The sequence below is a fragment of the Mus caroli genome, unplaced genomic scaffold, assembly GCF_978045245.1.
Source record: "Mus caroli unplaced genomic scaffold, Mus_caroli_1 scaffold_4, whole genome shotgun sequence".
Classification (NCBI taxonomy): Eukaryota; Metazoa; Chordata; class Mammalia; order Rodentia; family Muridae; genus Mus; species Mus caroli.
In genome coordinates, this window is record NW_028227259.1 from 144790193 (window position 1) to 144815427 (window position 25235).

The following is a 25235-nucleotide window of genomic DNA, read 5'->3' on the forward strand; positions in this document are numbered from 1 at the left end:
CAGACACTCAATCACGTCTCATCACACCAAATGGCTCTCCTCAAAGTCTGGCAGGCCATTCACAAGGCACAGTGCCGGTCACTTCCAGGACATGTGGGTGGCCTTTGCAGTATGGAGAACAGGCAGCTCGGGTCATGACACGGCACTTGTCAACAAAGAAGTCACCAGAAGCTCAAGACACATAGCCGTAGTAAGAAAACAGTCCCCTCGAGAACCCTGCACAGCTCATTCTGTATGTGTGCCTGTTTCCCATGCTGCAAAGGCCACCCCCATGTCCTGGAAGTGACCAGAACTGTGTGCCTCCTGAGACCAAGTCTGAGGCAAAACCAAAGAACCAAAAACCATGACCAGTTGCCAGTTGTAATGGTGGATGCCTAAGCCCCAGCCCTCCAGAGGTTAAAGGAGGAGCATCCTGAATATAAGGCAATTCCAGGTTATAGAGCAAAATACTGCCTATAAAATAGATAGAGGCTGGACAGACTGCTACACAAGCATAGGGACCTAACTTTGACCTTGTTAACTCACATAAAAAGCCAGGAATGATGGCATGTTTATAAACCCAGAGCTAAGGAAGTCAAGAAAGAAGGACCTGGCCAATCAGCCTACTTAAATCACCAAGCTGGAGGACAATAAAGATCTCAGGAAACTAGGTGGGCAGATCCTGGAAATGGTGTGCAAGGTTGACCTCTGGCCACAGCATGTACCTGCATGACTGAGAGCGTGTGAGTCAGCCCTCCCCCCACCTCCCCACCCCACACACACCAGTTTTATCCAAGAGGGCTGAAGGTTTGATCTGACACCTTGTCTAGCAGATAGTTCCTAGCACAAACAAACATGGATACAGGGACAGCTAACAGCCACTTAGCATGCTCACTGTACCCTCTGCTAGGAGGTAGGCTTGTCCTTGTCTGCAGGCCTCTCTGCCATCTAGCACTTGACACAGCAGCTAGAGCATTCCCTCAGCCCATTCAAACAGAACTTCCTAAAGACCCATGAGCTCCCAGGGCCAGGAAGAAAAACCCTCCGCCATGAAGAGCTGACCTCCTGTGCTGCCTATGCTCTTCATATGGGCCTGACAGGAATAAACAAGAAAAGCCAGGATGTGGGCCTCCAGCTTCGGAAACCCAAGTGGCCTCTTTCTTCTCCAAGAGTTACCTGTTCGATGCTTCCATGAGGGAAGAACAGCAGTGAACAGAGCCATGCCAGTGTGCTGCAAGCATTGTAGTTGAAGGGGCCAGGTATAAGGGATCTCTGCAGAAAGGGACCTGAGTTTGCAACTTGCAGCTCTCTAGGCCCAGAGGCCTCTGTTCAATGGCTGGAAAGAGCCAGGACTGAAGCAGCACTATGGTCCTGAGGGTGAACTCAGAGAATCTCTGAGCCCCAAGACACTAGCTAGAGCCAACTTGGGGGCAGGGATTGTCATGTAAAGGGATAGGAAGATGCATGGGCCTCCTTCACAGGAAGGCCAGGGTGGGGCTCACAGGAGTGCTGCCTGACTTTTAAAAGGCACAGAGCAGAAAGGCTTTTCTCTATGGGACTATATCAGACAGGTCAGGCTGCCGCATCCAAAGGCTCCTCAGGGCTCCCTCTGCAACCATGGCTAGCAATGCTCTCCTCCCTGTGCAGGCACTGTCCAACACTAGCCCAAATGTGAGGGTTCTCAGGGACATTGGCTAAAAACCATGAGATTCAAAGGCCTGGGCATTTCTTCTGAGAAAGGACCATGTGCCCTCCTGAGACAATTGTATGAAAGAAGGCGGGCAGGAGGCAAACTGTCACCTTCTGCTGAGAGGTGACACATGATAGCCTGGCTGGTTCTTTGCCTCCTCCCAAAGACCAGAAAAACAAATGTGGCTATCTCTGCCCACCCACCAAGTTAGTCCAAGAAGCTGGAGCAGCAGCAGCTCAGAGAATGGCAAAAAACAAACAAACAAACAAAAACAAACAAACAAACAAACAAACAAAAAAACCCCACCATCTCAAGGTCCTGTCTGAACACAGGGCCCAGGCTTAACACGGCAGCCCCTGTCAGAGGAACAGACAGGTGGGCAGCACAGAGGGACTCAGTATCATGGGATCTGCTGCCAGCATGGTCCTGGTGAGTTGGAAAAGCTGTCCTGTTGGGATCCAGTGAACTGTGAAGAAAACATTTCCCCAGGGAAGGGGTGAGCGCCAGGAGGGTCTGACAGATGACAGGCACCACATGGTCACTGAAGCCTACCTGCCACAGAAGCACCATCCCAGTGCCAGGGATCTGGTCTCCAGGAGAGCTGAGGGGCAGGGCTCTCTCTCTATCGACAGCCTGGGGGTCTAGAAGTCACCCTGCTGAATGCCTGACGCTCTGGATCACCTCAGCCCCCTCCGGAGAGCCAGCCGCCTGCTGTAGACTACAGAGGAGATGCCACTCCCTTCCTGAGTCCCTGCTTCCAGTGGCTCTGCTCCTTCCAGTAAAGGAAGACCTGAGTGAAGCAGAGCTGACTGACTGTAAGCCCTCAAGGCCACCCACAGTGCAGCCTACTGGAACCACCAGGGCCCAGCCAATGCTGTAAGGCTGCCTGTTCTTCACACTGCAAAGGCCATCCCCATGTCCTGGAAGTGACGGCACTGTGCCTTGTGAATGGCCTGCCAGACTTTGAGGAGAGCCATTTGGTGTGATGAGAAGTAACTGAGTGTCTACTGACAGTCACCATTCAGTGACAGAGATGTGGAGTAATTAGATAAATAAAAATCTTTCAATGTTTTTAAACTGACACTGAGATACGATTAGAACAAATTATAAGACAGTCAGAGATCTCCTAGATAAATCACAAAGCACCACTCTTGGGGCAGCTTGCCTGAGTTAGTGCTCCAAATCTTAGGTGACTGGCTGGGTACAACATGGAACCCACACCTAATATGCACTGTGAACCACATCACCACCTTCTAGGCCAGAGCGAGACTGTAGGAGCAATAAGATAACAGAGCTCTGGCTCTACAAGCCAGAAAGCCCTGGCACCCTGACAGTCTTCCCCCGTAAATACTCCCGGGGACAGCTGAATGAGCAGACTGGACAATCTGGGGCTAAGAAGCAACCCAAGTGGCCAGAGATAAATTCTCTATGCCATGAACAGAACTGAGTGACAGGCGACCTGTGCCCCAGGCCCTTGGCCAGTCCCTCTCTGAGAGTCTACTATTTGCAAACAAGCCCATATATCCTGATAGGACCTTATGCACTGGGAACTTAGAAAAGGCAAGGGCACAGCCCCCCCTGGGGACAGCATTATCTAAGCAAGAACACAAGGAGCACCTCCAGAATGCTCCGTGGATGGGGCCCAAATGCTTGAAAATAGGTGGATGAGTCTTCCAAGGTCTGATGAGGTACAAGCCTCTCACTTCTCCAGCTTTTTATGGGAATCTATATTAAAAAATGGTTTAAACACAATAAAATCTGTTACATTTATGACAAGAAAATATGGAATGACCATAAAATTAGCAGAGCGTGGAAATGAGAAGGTGCTGAAAGTCTCTCTAACAGAAAGACAAGAGACTGTTAAAATTCAAGGAATTCACCGAGCCAATGACCCTTGTATGGTAGGCTCAGGCACTGTCAGCAGATGCCTAAGTCTAAACCCTATTCATTCCCACCAACATGTTCGCACTAGGCAAGCGTCTTCCTGCCTGAATCAACGGGCCCAGGCTAGACCCAGACTAGGCCTGGACTACAAATGGCTCAGGGGAATCCACCAGATCCACATTTGATCTTCCACTTGACTTTTTCACAACCCCAGGCTCAAACCTCCTGGCTATAATCCCAGCTATATACACAAGTGAGGCTGGGGGCAAAGCAACTTAGCGCCTCACTTCAGCTTCTCTGGTCACTAAGTCAATCTGTTCTCTCCAAAGCTCAATGAGAGCCACAAAAGCCTGTTTTGCCCAACCACAGGCTGAAGGATGATAGGGACCAACTCATATAGTTAAGAGGCCACTGGGCCAAAGCTAAGGAAGGACAGGTCATCACATTCAGATTGGCATCCTTGAGTCTCCATGCTGACAGTCAAGTTCTAGGGACTCTCAACAATGAGACAACGCTTTCTCTAGCCCCATCTTACTGAGTAATTATGATGGATACACTTTCATGTAGACTATGGGTGGATTCAGAATCACCACGGAAACACAACTTGGGGTGTGTCTGTGAAGAAATTTCTAGATTATCTGAGGAAGGAACACTCATCCTAAATATGGGCAGCACAGTCCCCTGGACTGGGTCTTGGACTAAATGTGGAGGAAGGGAGCTGAGCATCAGCACTGGACTCTCGGCTGCCTGACTACGGACACCATGCAGCCAGCAGTCAGCAGCCACGCCTTCCCTGCCAGGATGGCATGGTCAACGGTACACCAGAACCGTGAGCTAAGACAAACCCTTTAGCCTTAAAGCACTTTTGTCAGGTATTTGGTCACAGCAACTAAAAAAAGAACTCACACAGTAATCCGCTTCTGTACAGATGGACGTTATTATTTAGAGAAAGTTAGAAATGTTAACAAAAATGAATAGAAACCCTAGGAACCCCACAGAGCCTTGGCACCAGCCATGCTCCCCTGGACTGATCTGTTCCCTCCATGATTCAGTCAAGCACTTGCAGCACAGGCTGGAGGAGCACAGTGCATCTCTCCAACATCAAAGGTCTGCCAGCAGCCTGCACAAACTCCAGAAACCAAGAGGCAGAGTCATCCTGCAGAAAGCAACATGGCTAGCTAGACATGTCGAACTGGGAACATGCTCTGGGTTCAAGTTAGAGACCCTGCTTCAGTACAGAAGGTAGACATCAAATTGTAGCCTGCACCCCCTACACACACAACACACACACACACACACACGCTCTATTCATTCATCCCTCTTCTCCCCACAGTTTACCAGCCACTGCTATTGTGATACTTTTTCTAAAATGTCCTGCAATAGAAACCTCAGACTCCCACTTAGAGAAAGTATGAAGAGTCCATCTGTCTTCCCACAGCTTCAGAGTCTAGTTTTTTGAGCACTTAACAGTATCCCACTTTTGGGGTATACCATAGTTTATATATCCAGTCACCTCTTCAATTCATTCTAGCTGCTTCTAAGGCTTTGGCAGTTAAGACTAAAGTCTGGACTAGAAAGATGGCTCAGTGGGTAAAGCACTGGCCAAACAAAGAGAAGGACTGGAGTTCAGAACCCTAGAGCCCAGGTAAAGCCAGACCTGGTAGTGCATAGGTCTAATCCCAGCATTCCTACAGGGAACTGGGAGGCAGAGACAGGAGAACCCACAGAAGCCTGAGAGTCGGCTAGTCTCATGTACACAGTGGAAACCAACAGAAAGACCCTGACTCCAACATGGTAGGATGCAAGTACTGGCACCTGAGGTTGTCCTCCGATCTTCACACGTGTGTGGCACATGTGTACCCACAATGACACATGAACACACACACAGAGGGGGGAAGGAAAGGAGAGAGGGGGCTAAAAATAGAGTAAAGCTGTTGTTGCTGCTTCCGTGCAAATTGCTGTGTGGATGCAGGTTTTGATTCATCCAGGTATGCTCCAGAGAGTGCAACTGCTGAGCCATATGGTGAAAGTATGTTTACTTTTGTAAGAAACTGCAAAACTGTCTTCCAAAATAGCTGTACCATCTCACATTCCCACCAGCAAAGCATGGGAACTCTGTCTATTCCTTTGTGGGCTTTTGGTAATGGCCAGTGTTCTGGATTTGAGACATTTCAATAGGTGCATGGAGGTGTCTCGTTTTAATTTACAATTCCCTAGTGACATGTGATGGTGAACATCTTTTCAAAAGCTTATTTGCCATCTGTTTCTCGCTTCAATGAGGAGTCTACTCTCAGATCTTTACCCATTTTGTTAACTTGATTCTTACTACTGGGTTTTAACAATTCATTGCATATTTGGTATTCTGGTAAAAGTCCTTTGTTCAACATGTATTTTGCAAATAGTTTCCCATGGTTTATGGCTGCAAAACTGTCTTCCATTTCACATTCCCACCAGCAAAGAATGGGAACTCTGTCTATTCCTTTGCGGGCTTTTGGTAACAGCCAGTGTTACCAAAAATTATTTCTTCCAGAAATTGCGCCTTTTATGTTGGATGTTAAAAGTCAACATGAAAGTCAGTGTTGGCCCTGACCCCAACCCCAAGACTAGGGACTGCACCTTGGCTTCTACACATGTCACACATTACCTCTGAGCCACATCTCCAGCCCCTTACTGGGGGATTCTAGGCAGGAACTCCACCACTGAGCCACGCCCCCAACCCCTTACTGGGGGATTCTAGGCAGGTGCGGCCACCACTGAGCCACACCCCAGTCCCTCACTGGGGGATTCTAGGCAGGGGCTCCACCACTGAGCCACGCCCCAACCCCTCACTGGGGGATTCTAGGCAGGAGCTCCACCACTGAGCCACACCCCAGCCCCTCACTGGGGGATTCTAGGCAGGGGCTCCACCACTGAGCCATACCCCAGCCCCTCACTACAGGATTCTAGGTAGGAGCTTTAACACTGAGCTATATCCATAATCTTTCACAGGGCAGTTCTACATTGATGCTCTCCCACTAAATTAATTCCTAGCCCTCTTTTTGGGTTTTAATTTTAGACAGGATCTTACTAAGTTGCTCAAAGTAAACCTAAACATACTTTGTAACCCAGGTAGCCCTTGAACTTGTAATACTCTTGCCTGAGCCTTCCTACTAGCTGGGATGACAGGTCTGCACACCACTACTTCCAGCTATGATCTCTCTTCTTATTCTATTGGCAATATAGTCAGCAAAAAAGAATTTTTCATTTTAATGAAGTCCAGCATATCAATTATTTCTTCCAGAAATTGAGCCTTTCATGTTGGGTGTTAAAAGTCAACATGAAATTCAAGGTCAGCTAGATTCCTTTCCTGTCACCTCAGGAATTTTCAAGTTTTGTGTTTAACACTCAGGTTTAGGATCCTCCTGGAGTTGGTGCTGGTAAGAGGCAGAGGCCTGGGCTGGGTTTCTTTCCTGTGGATATTGAGTTCTCATTTGACACCTGTGGCAAAGTCCCTCCTTCCTCCGAGCCACCTTTGCACTGCTGTCAGAGTTAGCTGGCTGTGCTGGTGAGGGTCCTGAGCCCTTCCACCTTTCCATGAGGTCATACTGTCTGCATCACTGCACATTCCCACTCAGCCTTGCTGTCAGATGTCATCTCTGTCCCTTCAGTCTTCCTCACTGGTATCCTGGCCATTCTGGATCTCTTGCTTTCCCATACAGGCTTAAGAAACTACGTGTTGTGACAACATCCTCAAAACGGGGCTGGGAGAGATGGCTCAGTGGGTAAAGTGCTCCCTGAGGAACACAAGGCTTCAAACTGAATCCCAAGAATTCATGAAGAGGAAAAGGAAGCAGGTAGCATGTACATGGAACCAGAAGCAGGGGAAGCAGAGACAGGCAGACCTCTGAGGCCCCCAGAGGAGCCAGCCTAGCTTGCTTGGTGTCCAAACCAGGAAAAGATCCTATTTCAAGAAATAAGGTGAATGGCATCTAAGGAATGAAAGCCAAGAGGAGTGTATCTGTCCTCCACATACATGTATAGACATGTGCTCCTACACCCTAAGACACAAGTGCACACACCCACACATGAACATGCAAACACACACACACAACTCACAAAATAACTTCCAGCACTGTAGTTGAGGTAACGATGTACCCCAGACCAGGTTGATGAGAGCTAACACGTCCATAGCACTGACTCTTCTGCCCATGAGCATGGGATGTCTTTCTGAGCATTTATATCTCTGATTTTTTTTTCATCAAACTCATAATTTTCCTCTTATTGACTATACCCATATCCACAGCCTTTTTCTCTCTATTGGCTGGTATACATGTAAGTAGCAGTTTGTTTCTGAGTTTGCACACTGAGCCTGGCACACTGACTTGATCATTGCTTTCTGATCTAAAGCACTGTGCTGCTCTATAGCTCTTCTGTTACTGAGTCTCTGGATTCCAGACAGAGAGACAGAGACAGCCAAACACACACACACACACACACACACACACACACACACACACAGAGGAGGGGAGAGAGGCAGGAGGAGAGAACAGTAGCCCATCACAACCATATTCATACTACAACAAGCTGCACACCCCCCAGTCACCAGAATTCAACAACCACTACAGCAGCCTGATCGCAGAGGCAGACATGGGAATCCAGTGCTTCTCCTTTAACCAAACGTAAAGGAGGTGGCACATCACTGTTCTCACTAAACCTGGCAGAGTATTGGAAACACCTTCCTAGGGGGAAAAGAGAATGTAAAGGATGAAGGAAGGGTTGGAGTGCCAGGGAACAGAAACTTCTGGCATTGACATGTCTGTTGCGGTCATAAGTACATAGCAGCTGCCATCACACACAGATATTGGGCCCAGATTGGACCAGCCAACAATCCATTATGGATGGAGGAGGGACTTTAGGAGGTCTCAACTCTCCCTAAGGAGAAATTGGCCGTTCATAGCTGCTGGGTGCACTGGTTCAAATGAGAAATGATCCCCACAGGCACCTGTATTTGAACACTTGGCCCCCAGTGGTGATGTTGGGGAGAGAGCTTGTGGAGACTTCAGGAGATAGCTTTCTGGAGGAAGTGACTGGGGACAGGCTGAGAGTCTACCGCCTTGCCCCACTTCAAGTTTACAACTGAAGATGAGACAGATCTCTCGCCTTCCTGCTGTGGCCACTGAGACTTTGCACTACCTCTCTGGCCAGTATGGACCCTCTCCGGAACTGTACGCCAAAATAAACGGTCTTCCATAAACTGCTTTTGGTTGTGGTGTTTCACCACAGCAACGGAAAAGTAACTGCTACACCAGGAGTGGGTGATGTCCTTCAGAGCTATACACTACAAAGTTGTCCTTCTCCAGTAAATAAGCCTCACTCCACAAACTCAGTAGGTCACAAAGAAAAGAGTAAAGACATTAGAATGTCGCAGATGCTAACTACAAAGAACATTGAGTTCAACAGGAGGGGAAGGAATATAAGCAAGAGTGACAGGGCAGGGTGATACATAAGTACTTTATATATTCATAGACAATAAGTGACTTTAAATGAAATAATTTAACATAAATATTTTTTTTTAAAGATTTATTTATTATATGTAAGTACACTGTAGCTGTCTTCAGACACTCCAGAAGAGGGAGCCAGATCTCGTTGCGGATGGTTGTGAGCCACCATGTGGTTGCTGGGATTTGAACTCCTGACCTTCGGAAGAGCAGTCGGGTGCTCTTACCCACTGAGCCATCTCACCAGCCCTTAACATAAATATTAATTGTATATGTTTATAATTATTTTATGTGTGTGTTTGTGCTTGGCACATTAAAGTTGTTTTATTGTTTTGGGGGAAAGGCGGTTGTTTTTTGTTGTTTTATTTTGTTCTTTCATTTTTTCGGGGGGTTTTGAGGCTAGGTCTCTCTTTGTGTGGCCCTGCTGGCTGGCTTAGAACTCACTATGTAGACCAGGCTGGCCTCAATCTCACTAAGATTTGTCTGCTTTTGCCTCCTGAGTGCTGGGATTAAGGGTGTATACCACCATGCCTGGCATGCATATTTTATTTATTTAAACCTACATACATACAGACAGACAGACATATATATGTATGTATATATATGTATGTGTGTGTATATATATACATATACATATATATATGAATAATCTTAATTTTAAAAAAAAGATAAACACTGATGCAAGTCTCAATTATAAATACTTTGTCTTCAGTGACTGCTGTGGCTGGGTTCCTGAAACCAGATCCAAACAGCACTGACACGGGACCAAGGGTTGCAAGCTGAATGTACCCACCACTTCTCTTCTGCAACTCAAGTGCACTGGTAAAGAGGGAGAGGCAACTAGTCTGGGCTTTGATGGAGCCTCAGCTGTCTCCCCCACGGTCTCCTTAAGCAGCTAGGTGGGAACTTGTGGGACCAGCAAGTGTGAAGGAAGCATTGCTGGGAAGGGGACCCCCAAGTTCACCCTTCCCAGCTGTGATGGTTTGTATATCCTTGGACCAGGGAGTGGCACCATCTGAAGGTGTGGCCTTGTTGGAATAGCTGTGACCTGGTTGGAATGGGTGTGTCACTGTGGTTGTGGGTATAAGATCCTCACCCTAGTTGCCTGGAAGTCAGTCTTCCACTAGTAGCCTTTGGATGAAGACATAGAACTCTCAGCTCCTCCTGCGCCATGCCTGCCTGGATACTGCCATGCTCCCACCTTGATGATAATGGACTGAACCTCTGAACCTGTAAGCCAGCCCCAATTAAATGTTGTTTTTTATAAGACTTGCCTTGGTCATGGTGTCTGTTCACAGCAGTAAAACCCTAACTAAGACACCAGCCTTCCCACTGATCCTCTGTTTATCCTTCCACGTCACAGGGAACTCCTTTCTGATAGGGATCACAGCTCTATTGCACTGCCACCTCCATCTCATGCTGGCTCATGAATGAGCAGTGCTTGATAGCACAAGGGCCAGTGCCATATTTCCCAGTCTCAGGAACACCAACACTCTATATAAAACTGTGTCTATTGGCCCAGTTTTTGAGAACAGTTTTTAGGAACTGTCAGGAATGGAGGTCTCATAACCCATAGAAAGCCTTGACTGATCTGGCTTGAAAAAGTGCTGCCCAATGGGACACTGTGAGACAGAGATAACAGACAGGCCTGTGTTCAGACCCAGATGGCCACAGGGACTGGCTGGAAGACAAGGAGTGTGCCATCTAGGGGTCATGAATCGCCTCAGGCCCTTTATGAGCCATAGCTCCCATTCTCCCCAGCTACACAGCTGGCCCGAGAGACCCCGCAGAGGCATAGGACACCACCAGATGTCCTGATACGGAGCATACTCATTCCAGCCTCAAACCAAGGGCACTCACAGCCAAGCAAAGACTGACCTTGAGCTGGAAGTGCTTAGAACTGAGACCCTGAGCCACAGGACAAACCTCTTCCAGGCTCATGCATCTGTAATCAAGGCTAGAAAGCAAGAGAGCTGCCCAGCCCTAAACCCAGCAAGCACTTCTGCCCTCATCAAGAATGGCTGCCTCCCTTGGTTTTGGCCCTGAGAACTGCGGTGCGCTCACATCAAGCCAGCCAGAGTTAGGGTCTCTATACAGAGGCCCTAGTCAGTAGCAGCTCAGGTAACAGTGACCTGGCCAATGCCACCGCCCACTCACTGACAAAGGGAGGCGTCTCTCATGGCCCTCTGGTGACAGGCAAAGTGATGCCACTCCAAAGGGGTCCCAAGGAATGGCCATAGTATGCCTGCATTCCAGTCATGACTGGGCTGCTAAGCAGTTCAGGTGAGGCCTGCAGCTGCTGGCAGGGGAAGGGTGTCAAATGCTCAGCGGTGCCCAGGGGCTGCAGCCTCAGCAGAGACTCCTAAAGCTATGTGGAACGCAGATGGCACTACTCAGTTGCTCTTTCCTTCACACTGTTTTCTGCACATCTGCTTCCTACTACTGATACAATCATGTCTATTGCTGTCTTGTTGGGCTTCCCAGACACCATGGTCTACAAGAAGGCCTCACTGAGTTGACCAAACATGATGTCATGCTTAGGAAAGGGATGTAAAGGACAAAGACAAGAAATTATGCCTACTAAGTCTGCCTCTGTCAAAGTGATGTCAAATAAGAGTCCCTGTTCAAACCTTAGAGCCCTGCACCGATCCGCTGCCTCTTGCTAGCCAGCCACTGACCAGAAGAGCACAGCCACACCTTTATGGATCTCTGGAACCTACCCAATGCCTACTCAACTGGCCCCCCACCCCAGCCAAGGCTAGCCCACTGAATTTCCTTCTTTGGCTCCTCCACTCTCTCCATCTACAGTGCTCTCCAATGGGCTTCCTACAGACAGACATCCTAGAAGCAAAGGCTCAGACAGCTCCCAGATGTAAAACTGGCAGTCCTACTAAGTCTGTCTGGCCCATGACCCTTATAGGACCATGGAGGGAGAAGGGAGTGGTTGCTTCTTGCCTCTATAGAAAAGGAAAGTGCAAAGACACTGGTCCTTCAAATCCCTATTCACCAGCTGCAGAACAAGGAGTAGCTGAGGTCAAGGCAGGGACACGCAATGACAACAGCATCTCTAACTCTGCCACTTCTAAAACGACAAGCCTTATCTGTCTTAATTTTTCTTCCCAAAAAAGGGTGGGGGCAGGGGGATGTGGGAACAGGAGACTTGAGTTTGGATCACTGATACCCTCCAAAAAGCCAGGGGCAATAGTGGATAGCTGTAACCCCAGCGCTGGGAAGGTAGAGACAAGACACTGGAGAAGCTTGTCTACCTAAATCAGTGAGTTCCAGGTCCAAGCAAAAGACATTGTCTTAAAAAGTGAGGGTAATGAGAAGAAGACACCCTTGGCCTTCACGCACACACATACGCACACACATATACACACACACATATACACACATGTACACACACATACAAATGAGTGAGGGGAGAAATGGGGATGGTGTCTTCAGGACTCTATCAGGAGGTAAGGGTCACATCAGAGGGATCCAGAGTGTGACAAGAAAAGGACATGGCTGTGGACAGGAGACTGGTGAGCTGTGCTGTGTATTGTATACTGTATGCTGGACACGGGCTGGGCAGAGTTGAGAGAGGACCATGGGACAGGGCAGCTCCCATGGCAACAGAGCTAAGCACTCAGAAAGTGATTGCATTGGGGTAGATGGGGGTGATGTTTTCTCTGGTGCTTGAATAAAAGAGGGAGTTTCACATTTTATCCACTTCTACATTCCTTAACAATAAGAGCTTATTTAAAAACCCATGAATATGTAAATACCATTTTAAATATGGATATGCAAGACACACAGAGCAACAGTCCGTGTGGGTGAGAAATGTTAACCACAGCTCCCCTAGTTGAAGAGCCAGCAAAAGCAGACTAAGAGGGCCGGGTCTGGAATGCTGGCCCTCCCCAACTCCACGACTGGGTGGTTGGGGCTGGGTAGGCCTGGAGCACAGCAACCTGGCCCTTGAAGAAGGAGTATGCACATCTTCCCATCACACACAGGGCCTATCATCAAGGGGCCTTTCACCCTCACAGCTGTGTATCTCCACACATTCAGTAAAGGACCCAAGCCTTGCTCTGTATCCCAGGATGCACTGGCCATTCTTTTGGGGGCATGGGAACCCAGACTTGGTCTCAAGGCAAAGCAGTAGAAGAGAGGCAGCCTGAAACAGGAATGTCTTAAACAGAGCCAAAGCCAAGCTAGGGTTGGGGCTTATATCACTACACACACACATACATATACACACATACACAACTAACACTCTCTCTCTCTCTCTCTCTCTCTCTCTCTCTCTCTCTCTCTCTCTCTCTCTCTCTCTCGGACTCACCAGCCCACCCCAGCAAAGAATGGGAAGGTAAAGATTACACAGCTCAAGAGCAGAAGTGAGCTCCAGGTAGGCACCTATGACAGACGCCCACCCATCTCAAGGTCTTCCAGCCTCTCTCTATCTCCCCACTCTCTCTCTCCTACTAACTGGTCACAAAATTTATAGACTTGGTTTGGATGCCTCCACTGGGGAGGCTATGGAAGGAAGCTCTGAGGAGTGAGCAGATAGGGCTCGAAATGCTGCAGGCACCATCTCATGTCCAAAGCTGGGCACTGCAGCCAGCTGCCAAAGCCTTCTGAAGCTGCCCTATGCTCAGAGCATAAGCCTGGCCCGGCTCAAGCACAGACAGCTCTTGACAGTGCTATTGGGTTCTGTTCCTGGAAGGAAGGAAACACACACAGGCAAGAAGAGGGGGGTACCTTAAAGGGGGTGGGGATCAGGCTTGGACAGAGAGGCTAGGAATTCCCAGCTATGGTGGGCACAGTGGGAGCCTCCAGTTAAACTTGCCTGCCTTCATGTCCCCTTCAGAACACAGTGTGCTAAGGGAACTGTATAAGCAGGAATAGGTATCAGAGATCAGCCCACCGGGTCCCTAAACCTCAATAGCATCACATGGGTCTGCTCTATGGAACCTGAACTTACCAGATGGAAGGTGACAACCTGTACACAGGAACTAACAAGACACTGCTACACAGCCATGCTCAAAGCCTTTGTCTGATAAGCATGTCAGAGGAAGAGATGGTTAAGTAGGAGCCATTACTTGGTAGGTAAACTGTCTTGAGCTTGGACAAGCCCATTAGTCAAATACCACAATGCCTAGTGCATTCTGCAGTCTGGAACATAACAAGACCAGATCAATTTGGTGTGAGCAGCCTGCATAGCCATGCCCAGGTTACTGTGTGAGTGGCTCTGAGAGGCAGGCTCAGTGTTGACCCAGAGCTGACATAAAAGTTAAAGAGAATCAGGATAGAGGGATTGTGGCAGGTTCCCTGCTGAGCCATTCCAGCTTCCAAAGAAAGGCCACGAGGAAGACTGTCACGAGGAAGGGAAGGGTAGATGTGTGGGTGGGAGGTAAATGTGCATAGAGCCAGACATCCTCACATGACCATGAGTCCTAGCCAGGCAATCCTGGGTCTGTAGGTGGCTAAGAGCAGCATACTCCTTGCAGGACAGCCATGAGCTCTATGTCATTAGTGCTGCAGAAGGCATGAGAAAAGTGCTCAGACTCAGGTAGCCATTCTCCACATTCCAAGGCAAATTTCAAGCTGCTTAATACCAGTTCTGGTATTACAGGATCTAAACAAAACATCTTAGCATCTGCTAAGAAATGTTCCCTCGACAACTTTTCTAGCCGGTGGAATGCATACACCTTACACAGTTCCATGCTTCTCTATCACCACACCTGTGCCTATCCGCACAAGTACATGTACCCCACATGCATGGACACTCACTATGCATAGTTATATGTTGCCTCCTCACCTGTCTCCATTGCACCCTGCGTCTCTGCAGACAGCCCAGGGTGACACCATTGCTGCCCAGCACTGCCACTGCCAGCAGACCTGTGCCAAGGCCCAGTGCACACAAAGCCCTACCAGAATGGAACTCTGCCTCTTCCTGCTTGGCACAGCCTCAGGTCTGGCACAGAATGCCTCCCATGTACCACATGAGAGGAAACTGGGGACAGCTTATTGCTTAGGCTCTGAACAGAAATGAGGGTGTGGCCTCCAGTCAAATGCTATACTTATAATGCTAAGCCATTCAGCTACCCCAGGCTGAAGCAGGTAGGGTGGGGGTGGCTGAGAGCTGACAGATGCTACACACACTACTGGTGCCAAATTGCAGACCAGCCAAAGGCAATGCAAGGCACCAAGTCCCCAGCTCTGCTGCTGCCACACTTGGTAAAAACAGGGACCCAAAGTGACAGAATAGAGGACAGCAGGGAAGGGAGACAAAGATGAGCTTACAAGCCACAGACAACAACACAAGTCCCTAAGAAGCCAGAGCCATCACAACACCCCAATCTCAAGCTGATGGGACCTTTATTTACTCAGTAAATACCTCTTGGGAATGAACTAGGTACCGGGCACACAGTCGCCATAGCAGCCATTACCATACACACCACAGCAACTGTGACTACTCACAAACAGCCCTGAAGAACAGGCCTGCTAGCTGTGCAGTGGTAGTGCATGCCTTTAATCTCAGCACTTGAGAGGCAGAGGCAGGTGGATCTCTGCGAGTTCAAGACCAACCTGGTCTACAAAATGAGTTCCAGGACATTGAGGGCTACATAAAGAAACCCTGTCTTGAATCCCCGCCCCCAAAAGACAGACCTGCTGATACTCTCTCATAAAACGGAAAGGATCATTAAATCCTGAGACCCCAGCCCCTCCCTCCTGTCCTCGTCCCCCCTTTCCCACCTGCCTGTAATTCTGTCCCTGCTGCTCAAGGTCTCAGAGGTACTGGAGGCATGCGGAAGTCTCTGCAGGGTCAAGTGCCATAGCAACTCCAGCTATGCAGCTATGCAGCTGTCTTCTTCCATGCTGGCATGAGGATTTTCAGTTGACATGTGGGGCTCACCTATGCTTCTGTAAGTGCCCCTCCACCATGGTCTTACATAAGGAAGCCCAGTGAACTCAGTGGTTCTACAAGCGAGGCAGGTGGAGTTGTTACTTTGGTCAGTCACTGATGCTCCCTTTGGGGGGAAATAGGTGACTGTTCATGTCTCCTTAAGGAAGACACCTTACCCAACGACATGCAACGTGGAACCTGGGAGAAATGCCCTACCTAAAGGAGCATGTGAACTGACAAGGGTGCAGACAAAAGCTGAAGAGACAGTAGGAAGGGAACTTGGGAGGTCATGACTGTCCCACAGCAGATGAGAGGCCAAGCTGCAGTGGTGAGAAGGGGAGAAGCCCTCAAGTTGTGTGGACAGGCATAGCACATCTTAGAGCTGTGCGACCACTTGAGGTTGGGAGGGCAGAAGCAAGTGCATTCAGAGTCCACACAACTGTGGGACAAGAGGGGACAAAGGCAGTGACCCTTGGGACACCTCAGATGATACTGAGTGCAGAGCAGCCAAGGAGGGAGACAGGGAGACTAGTCCAGGCTAGTGGGGAAAGGGCTCCTGCTGGGTTCCATATACAGCCAATAACCTTGTGGCTTGGCTAAGATGTGAGGGAGGACCAAATCCATGGGCCTGTGGGCCTGCCAATGGTGTTGGCTCCTCCACCTCAGCTGCAGAGAGCATGTGCTGTGGTGGGGATGATGGCTGGCTCACTGTAAGAAAAGCCAGCACAAGCCTTGCACTGAGGAAGACAAGGAGAGGAGCACAGGCAGAGTTAGACAGAGGCAAACATATATTCATTTTAACAAAAATCCTAGTTTGATGGGTCTGCCAAGTCAGCAGAGGAAATAAGGCCAAGAACATGATGCTAATAATGCCTGGGAAGGAGGTGGAAAGGCAGCCTAGAGAAGGAGCACAGACCCCGGACAACGCAGAGCAGAAGCAGAGGATGCTGCTGTGGTGAAAACCTGGCAAGGAAACTACACACACCCTGAGGATACAGCACCAGGGGAAGGCTCAGGTGTGGGGACAATATGGTGTGACCTGAGTCAGAAAGTGTCCCTCAGACAGCTGCGTGGAAAGCAGATGTCTAGAGACAACTGTAGAAAAGAATGATACAGTTTGTCATTTTAACAAAGGCAATGACACAGAGTGACATGGATTCTAGCATGGAAGAAAAAAACAAACACCTCAGCAAGACCTGAGCTAGGACACAAGCTGTGGGCCATTATAGACAGACCATAGCACAGAAAGTGGGTGGTAGGTCAGTCTGTCTGGCCAGCTGTCCAGGGCCCACCCTGGCTGGGTTTTAGAAACACAAGTGTTTGCAACCATACTCTCAGCCTCAGCACTGAACTGTAAGCCAGGAAGCTCAGCCAACAAACTAAGCCTCACACAGGCCTATAGGGAGCCTAGATACAGTCAGCTCGGAAACAAGTGTTGATACAGCCAATCTACTAGTAATAAGACGCCCTGAGCTACAGGGGACGTTTCCTCCCTGTGTCCCAAGAGTGAAAGTATAGACTCAAGGGGTGTTCCTCCAGAGACCCCAGCCATGTCTCTAGGGGTATATGAATTGTGACCAGCAACCCCTAAAGCCTGACCTGGAGCCACTGAGGACAGGCATGTGATCAGTGTGAGCAGGTCCCACAGCATCCCTAAAATACATAGTAGGGGCTGCCATTGAGGACACATGGAGAGAGCTCACCAGATGCAAGCTGGCTCAACTGCTCTGCCAAAGACCATTCATACTGGGTAGAAAGAACCAGGCAGACATTTGAGGCCTTGGCCTGTGTTCCTGACAGGCCCAGGAGCTGGCTCATGCACAAACAGTAAATGGCTGGAATGAGCATAAGACCTGGCAGGGGACATAGCCATGGGAGATGGGCTACTCACTGCTCTTCTTCCGCCCGCCCAATCAACCATAACAAATTCCAGCATCTTCTCCACTGAAGACGTGCCCTGCCCCTAGCCCTCTAACCATCACCAGCAGTCATCTACCAAAACTCATCTTCCAGTGGTGCCCACTGTGAACACCCCAATACCAGGACCATCATATCTTAGCAGCTGCTCACTGTGGTTCCTCAAACACAGAGGATGGCATTAAAGAGGACTATGATGCTGGCCAGCCCCTTGTTTACCATTCCAGACACTAGCCTGTATTCGTTATAGCCACATCCTTTAATATACTTTACCCTCCTGTACACACCCCACCTGAAAAGGTGTCTTCACTGTGGGCAGGATAATTAAACTGTCTAAGGACCGAGTGCTCCTCAGTGGTGGAGCTGAGATTCAAACACAGGCAGCCTGAGTTTGGAGCCGGCAATAATGACTTCCCCATCACAGCTCCAGGATACAGCATGACACCCCCTTGGAGACACAAAACATGTCCCCGCATCATTAATCCTGAGCACCTGTCACTGGCTTTGTTGGCCTCTAGACAGCTCGAGAGCACTATAACTCATGTGGACACGGGCTCACACAGGTGACAAGGCCTCATTATACTACAAGATGCTGTGAGAGGGGGGCCTAACTGCTCTAGTCAAACAGGCAAGAATTATGACTCGGACTCTGAGCTTAACCGCCCTTGGGAGGCAATGGAGAAAGTCAGGGCACAGCCTTTGTGACCCAGATGGGTTATACCCTCCACATACTGTTTCTTCTTAAGGACCCTCTGCTAGACAAGTAGGTATGGTGTTGCGTGTGGCATCATCATTGCGCTACGTGCCTGTCCACCCATGAGGAAAGTGGCTTTCAACAAAGAGGCCCAGACTGGTTCAGCAAAGACCTGGGCCACAGGTACTTAAGGACTCAACACATCTGCCCCTGACCCCCGAATCCTGCCCCATGACTGCAGGCATGGGCTGCTCTGCCCAGCAGCAGAAGACCTTCTGGACTACAGGCATAAGGTAGTATCCATGGTGAGTGGAGTCCTGGGGCTAAGCACATGGTTCATGAAATCTGGCTAGAAAAAGAGTGAGTGCCTCAGCCCCAAGAGCTCAGCTGGCCTGGATGGATGGAGTGGACAGGAAAGGGTAGAAGAGGAAACATCTGCATCCACGTTCCACATCACTACACAGTTTGTCTTCAGTGGCCCTGCCTTACATAAGCATTTCAGAAGGTGCCAGCCTACGACTTGAAGTAGCCCTGGATAGCAGTTGTGTTAGGACCTCCTTGGAGACCTGGGCTCCAACCTCAGCTGTAGCATGGATGCTTGGGAGACTGACAGGCTAGGTTCAAGGTCTGTTTCTACTGACTCCCTGCAGATCCACCAGGGTTCAAACTCACCTTCTGCAAATGAATGAGGGAATGGAGTCCCCAGGCCTGCCTGACACTCAATCACAGCACTTCAGCACAACCTACAGAAAGCTGGCAAGTTAGTAACATAGTGGGGACCTATCTGGGCCCTTGAACTCCTGACCCTAAAGAGCCCCATCAAGAGCAGAGGGGTCTTTTGGGCAGTGCTGGTCAGCCCAATGCAATGGATACTGAACAGAGGACACACCTAAAATCTACACATACACTCCAGGCAACCTGCCAGCTCCTTAGCCACAAAACCAAGAGAGGCATTATCAGCCCTACAAAACAAAAAGCAAGGCTGGCACGCCGAAGAGGGCAGGGTTCCCGACACTGTAATCAGATCCTGTCCGAAGGTACCGAGGATGCAAGGCAGGCCCTGACAGCCCCATCCATATCCATGATCGATGGTGCCTGTGAGCTGTGCGGGATGGGTAAGGAGGAGCGCAGGCGCAGCCCGATGGCTCACGGCAGCCGACCATGGAAATGTACAGACCAACACCTTCTTGGAGGATTCCCTACTGGTGCCCACTAGCAAGCCACCCACCAAGCAGGAATCTGCCCAACCCCCGCTGCACACATGCTGCAAAGGAACCTCTCCCCTCCTGTCCTCACCAACCAGAGCTACCCAACGCCTGGATGCAGTCTCCAACACAGCCCTGCAGAGACATGCTCTCCACTTCAACAGGCCACATTCACCTGGGCAACAGCTTCCTGGTCCTCCTCACCTACTAAACAGGACACATCACCCGTCCACCCATCCCTCCTCCATCCATATATCCCTGTGACACTCTCCCGACTACCATCTCCCATCCCATCTCCTGCTACTCAAAAACACCAGTCCCCTATCAGATGGAAATGCCAGTTCCACCTCTGAGCTTTCACCTAAACACTCAGAGAAAAGAAAAAAACAAACAAACAAAGGAACAAATTCAGCTGAATGGGATAACACACACGCACACACACACACACAGAGAGAGAGAGAGAGAGAGAGAGAGAGAGAGAGAGAGAGAGAGAGAGAGAGAGAGAGTGAGTGTCAGTCAGTCAGTCAGTCAGTCCAAGGCCAGCATAAGATACACAGGGAACTCCAGAGAGTTCCAGATCAGCCTAGAAAATATAAAAAGACAATCTCAAACAAACAAAAGACTGTTTCAATCTAATGAGTTCAGAGCAGTGCCTGCCCAGCTAAGGATCAAGGTGATCCCATCTCAATGGTAGGAAGTGCTTTCCCTGCTCCTCGCTGGTTGGAAACTCTAGGGTGTGACATCATCTGGCCTTCCTAGACCCAGATGATGTCTATGGCTCAGCCTCCTTCAATGAGGCACATTACAGTTCGGCACCTCACCCACACAGGGCTCAGGTCAGAGCCCTGCCTAGCAGCCTTCCCAGAGGCACAGTTCTGCCCCACATATGCCAGGGCCTACTAAGGTAACTACAGCAACAGGCAAAGGCCCAACTCTAGCAGTTCCTCAGTGCTCCGCAGAGGCAGCCCTACAGAAACTCTCTGGTTTCCAGGCATGGGTCCCTGACACCGACTTACTAACACAGCCAGTGCCGGAAGACACAGTTGACTCATGCACAGGTTGGAGACGTGCTACACACTTGAGTGAGTGTCCTCATAAGTACTGCCATGCCCTTCACAGCAGAAACATGGGGGCAGGAGGGGCAGGGGGCACAAATCTCTCGTCTAACAGCCAGTGGGTAGTCTAGGGGTATAATAAAGAACATGTTTTAAAGCCACAGAAGCAGCAAACATTTGTTTGCAAGATTCAGACATGATCAATAGCTGGGCTAGAACATTGGACAAGGACACAGCATGGTGCGAGTGCAGGCCACTGGCCTGCATAGCTGTGAAATACGACCAGAACCTCAGCATGCAACACCATGACTTGGGGTGGTCTGATGGTCTGTTCCTCCCCAACTACACACCACACACTGAAAAAAAAAAACAAAAAACAGGTGCCTTGCCTTGCCTTGCTCCCTCTGTGCAAAGCCTGGCCTACCCTGTGATACCCTCTGCAGCTCAGGATGTACCATGCTCTCTCCTTCCCACTTCATTCAAATCTGCCCAACCGTCTTTAAAAGGCCAAGGAAAAACACTTGGCCTTTCTGGGTCTCCTGGTCCCATGAACAAAATGGTGGAAACTTGCCCTTGTAAACTCAGGCCCCAAGGGCTGAAGCGCTGAAGCTGCAATAATCCATCCAACCACTGAAGCCAGTGCCGCCCTAGCCACCTGGTTCCATTTGGAACCTGCATTAAAGGGAAAGGCACAACCATGACCTAGCATACAATAGGCTGGAAACATAGCGTCTCAGCTCATCTCTTGAGTGACTCTCCGCACTAGCAAAATAACAACTACCTTAATCTAGGTCACCTCAGTTTCAAGGCTCGAGCTGCGTAGACTTCATGACAACCACCGGTTCCCACCTTACTAAGAGAGCCTCTGCCCCCAGCCTACCAGTGAGGAGCCCTGGGAACCCAGACCCAGCACCACAGCTGTTGCCTCTCTGCTCCTCAGCTCAACAGCCTAGCTCTGAGAGACTCACAAGGCAGGCAGTGCTTAGCCAACTCCACAAGAAGTCTGTTTCCAGGCTACAGAAGCCACATAGAACAAGAGGTCACACGTCCCACATGAACCCAGGCACAGAAGGCCAGCACACAGGAAACCCAAAGACAACCCATCTTGTAAAAACATTACCAGAGACAATACTGTGGACCAGGCCTCTCCTGTCTGAGATCTGCTAACTAGGGACCTCAGCATTCTACAGAAGAAAGCAAAACACAGGTACATCCATGGGATGTCCTGAGGTTAGAGGTGTATCCCAACCCCCCACTCCCCAGCACTGCCTGCCCCTGGCACAGGCTACTCCAAGACTCCAGTCTCAAACCTACATAAACCAAACCACAGGCTGACTCAACCCAAACTGGCAAACACAAGCCAGGTACACTGGGAGGTGTGCCAGTGGCCCGTTTCTCATGGCCCTTGGGCAGACATGGGTCTTAGCATGCCTGGTCACAGCAGCTAACTACTGGGTGCGAGGGAAATGCAGATAGGTTTCCTTGACTTGAATAGTTCGTTCCATTTCATAGTCAGAGGAAAATAAGAGGATCACCCGGCAAACGTTCAAGCTTTAATTCCACATCACTTTTCATGCCCGTTTCATCTGACAGAGGCTTTGAAAGCAAAAGGCAATCTTTATCATGTGAGCTTTCTCAAGTAAATGGATGTGATTATGTCCAACATAACCAGATGCTTCTAGAAGCCAATTTTCAGAGTGACATCAGCACTCCAATGAGAACCCCTCCTCTGGCTAGTAATGAATGATGAAAATGCTGTCTCCCTAAGAAGACAAGACTACAGTTGGATCATCCATGACAACAGGCTGGCTCCATGCTCCTCCTAGTCCTGTCCATGCAAGTCAGCCCACTGGGGCACTAGGTGCTCTTTCCCTGGGGGCTGCACACACTCCTCCCTCTGGCTCTGCAGGAGCCCACACTTGCCTCAGGTAGTGCATACACACGTGAGCATACACACACACATACACACACACACACACATGGGATGACCTTGGTTCACTATGGCAACTCCATCTTCTGACAGTACAGGGTCTGGGCAGGCACACAGCCCAGTTTTGGTCAGTGAAGGGGATCAGGTGGATGGTGGCCACAGAAAAGCCTTCCTTATTCCATAAACACTCAAAGAAGACTTTTCCTTTTTGTCTCTGGACATAGACTAGACTTGGGAAGGAACTTCAAAATCATAAAATTGGCCAAGTGGCCAGCCACAGGGCAAATGGACAAGAGCCCAGCCCAATGTGAGAGAAGACCAAACATGTTTGGTTTCAGTCTCTGGTTCCCAGCAGAGCCCTAAGACCTCTTGGGCTCTACTGGGTGACAGGCCTGTCTGCTAATATGCGCAACAAGTTAATGAGATAAGCTAGTACAAGCCCCACAATGCTCAGGTTGGAGCTAGTCACAAAAAGACTGGAAAGCAGAGGGGAGAAAGTCCACCCCATCCACTGACTTGGGAGTTGGGCTGTGAAACCCTTCACATTAGGATTTGAATACATGGAGATTGATGTCTGCATCAAGGTGGTAGTGGTGGGGTGTTAACCGAAGAAAGCCATGTCCCTGCCTGAAATGCCACCATCCGGTTGCTCCTGGGCTGGATTCTTCAGAAGAAACCAGGAGTCTCAAGGGAGACACTCTCCTGATTCCTGAAAATCCCTGAGCCTGAGAAGGAGTGGTGGGATGGGAGTGTGGGTGACCTGGGGACCTGACACTTGTGACTGTCTGAACAGACCCTAGTGTCAAAGCAGAAGCATAGAGCACACTGCTGGTGTAGGGCTTGGAAAGAAAGCAGTTCTAGAAAAACTGGTGTTGCGAGGACAAGGGCCCAGCAGGCCCGGCAGGGTCTAAGCTGCCCCTGGACTTCCTACTGGACTGCTGAACAAATACACCTACTGCTCATCTCAGGGTGAGATGTTATCACTTGTGATCAAGAGCACAGGCTGGTAGAATGTTCACACCTGTGAGCACACAAAGCTGCACACATCACACATGCATGCATCCAGGGGCCATCCAAAGTCCACACACTGCCTGGAAGTTGCAAGGCTCCAGATCTAGGAGGGGACCCAGTGGTGAACAGCACTTAAATTAGAATTTGCAGAGTGGCTCTAGAATCTCACTGGATGTGGCATATGAGGTAACAACTACTCCCACATCTCAGACCATGGAGCAGTGAGGCACAGCCACGCCTGACACTGTGGCTTGAGTGCACGCAGTTAATAAATGGGTCTGCCAGGAGCACTCATATATAGATGTGGGTGAAGTGAGAGGCCTTCAGGTCACCAAGCGCACTGACCTTCAAAGGGACTGAGGCAGCTCTCAGAAACCCTTGGCTAGTGCTCAAAAGAGCGGTTAAGACAAAAACCGAACCCTTCTCCTCTAGCCTTCTCCTATATCAAGCAAGCCTGCACTACCCACAAACCTATCACCAGCTGTCTTTAGCAGAGCTACACCCGAATAATGCCACCATTATACCCTAGAAAAAAGTTCTTGAAAAGTGTCCAGCCCCAGGTACTATGAAACAGTAATGGAAAACAGACTAGTAAACAAAGAGGAAGGCATGCAGGCAGTACTCAAACTGCCCGGAGCCATCACACTGTCAGATGCCCCCAGGCCACCTACCTGCTGGTGATGCTGTTATTCTTCTCCTTCAGGGTGAGCTCTCGCTGCTGCAGCTCAACCACGAACCTAGAAAGGTCCTCTGGAGTCCTGATGGGTAAAGAAGACACACTTAGTTCCTTCTCTCCCCAGAAATGGGCCACATTGTGCACACAAAACAGAAAACCAAAAGCCACACCATCCACTGTCAATTCAGAGGTCTGTGGAAGTTCATTCTGCAGCCCGTGTACAGAGTGCCAAGTACTCACAGCACCCAGGCCCAAGCACCTTGGTGGAGGTGAATAGACTACTTTCAAAATAAGCCTTGTTGACTCCTAAATGGAGGTTACTCAGTTGAAGACTCAAATTCAGTTCCCAGAAGCCATGTTTAGAACTCAGTGAGTAAAAAGACACCTGGCACCAAGACTGAGGACCAGAGTTCAATCCCTAGGCTCCACATGAAAGGACAGAACCAATACCAGAGTTGTCCTCTGAGCCTCACATGCACACACACATGCACACATACAACTAATTAAACAAAATGGAATTAAACATATTAAGAGCATACAAAGCCAGATGTGATGGCACCTGCTCCGTGCTGAGATGGACACAGGTGTATACCTAGGGCTTCCTGGCCAGCCTTACCTACTTGGTGAGTCTCTGACCAATGAGAGACTCTTACCTAAAACACATGTTGGATGGCATCAAGGAACAACACCCAAGCTTGACCTCTGGCATCTAAATGTGTATGTACCCAGGCATGCACACAAAAGCTTTAACTTTATTCTCGCGATAAAAATAGGAAGACTATATAACAATACCACTGTGCCTAGGAAATAAGATGCACAGAGCAC

At 49.4% G+C, this 25235-nt stretch overlaps 1 protein-coding gene across 2 annotated transcripts in view; it reads right to left on the bottom strand.

The window, feature by feature from the left end:
* The window catches only part of Mad1l1 (mitotic arrest deficient 1 like 1), a 331728-nt gene that overhangs the window by 243786 nt on the left and 62707 nt on the right, over nt 1–25235 (bottom strand). For both annotated transcript variants that reach the window (XM_021162520.2, XM_021162521.2), the window contains exon 10: nt 24406–24492. In XM_021162520.2, coding sequence (XP_021018179.1) covers nt 24406–24492 — 87 coding nt within the window. The remainder of the gene's footprint in view (nt 1–24405; nt 24493–25235) is intronic.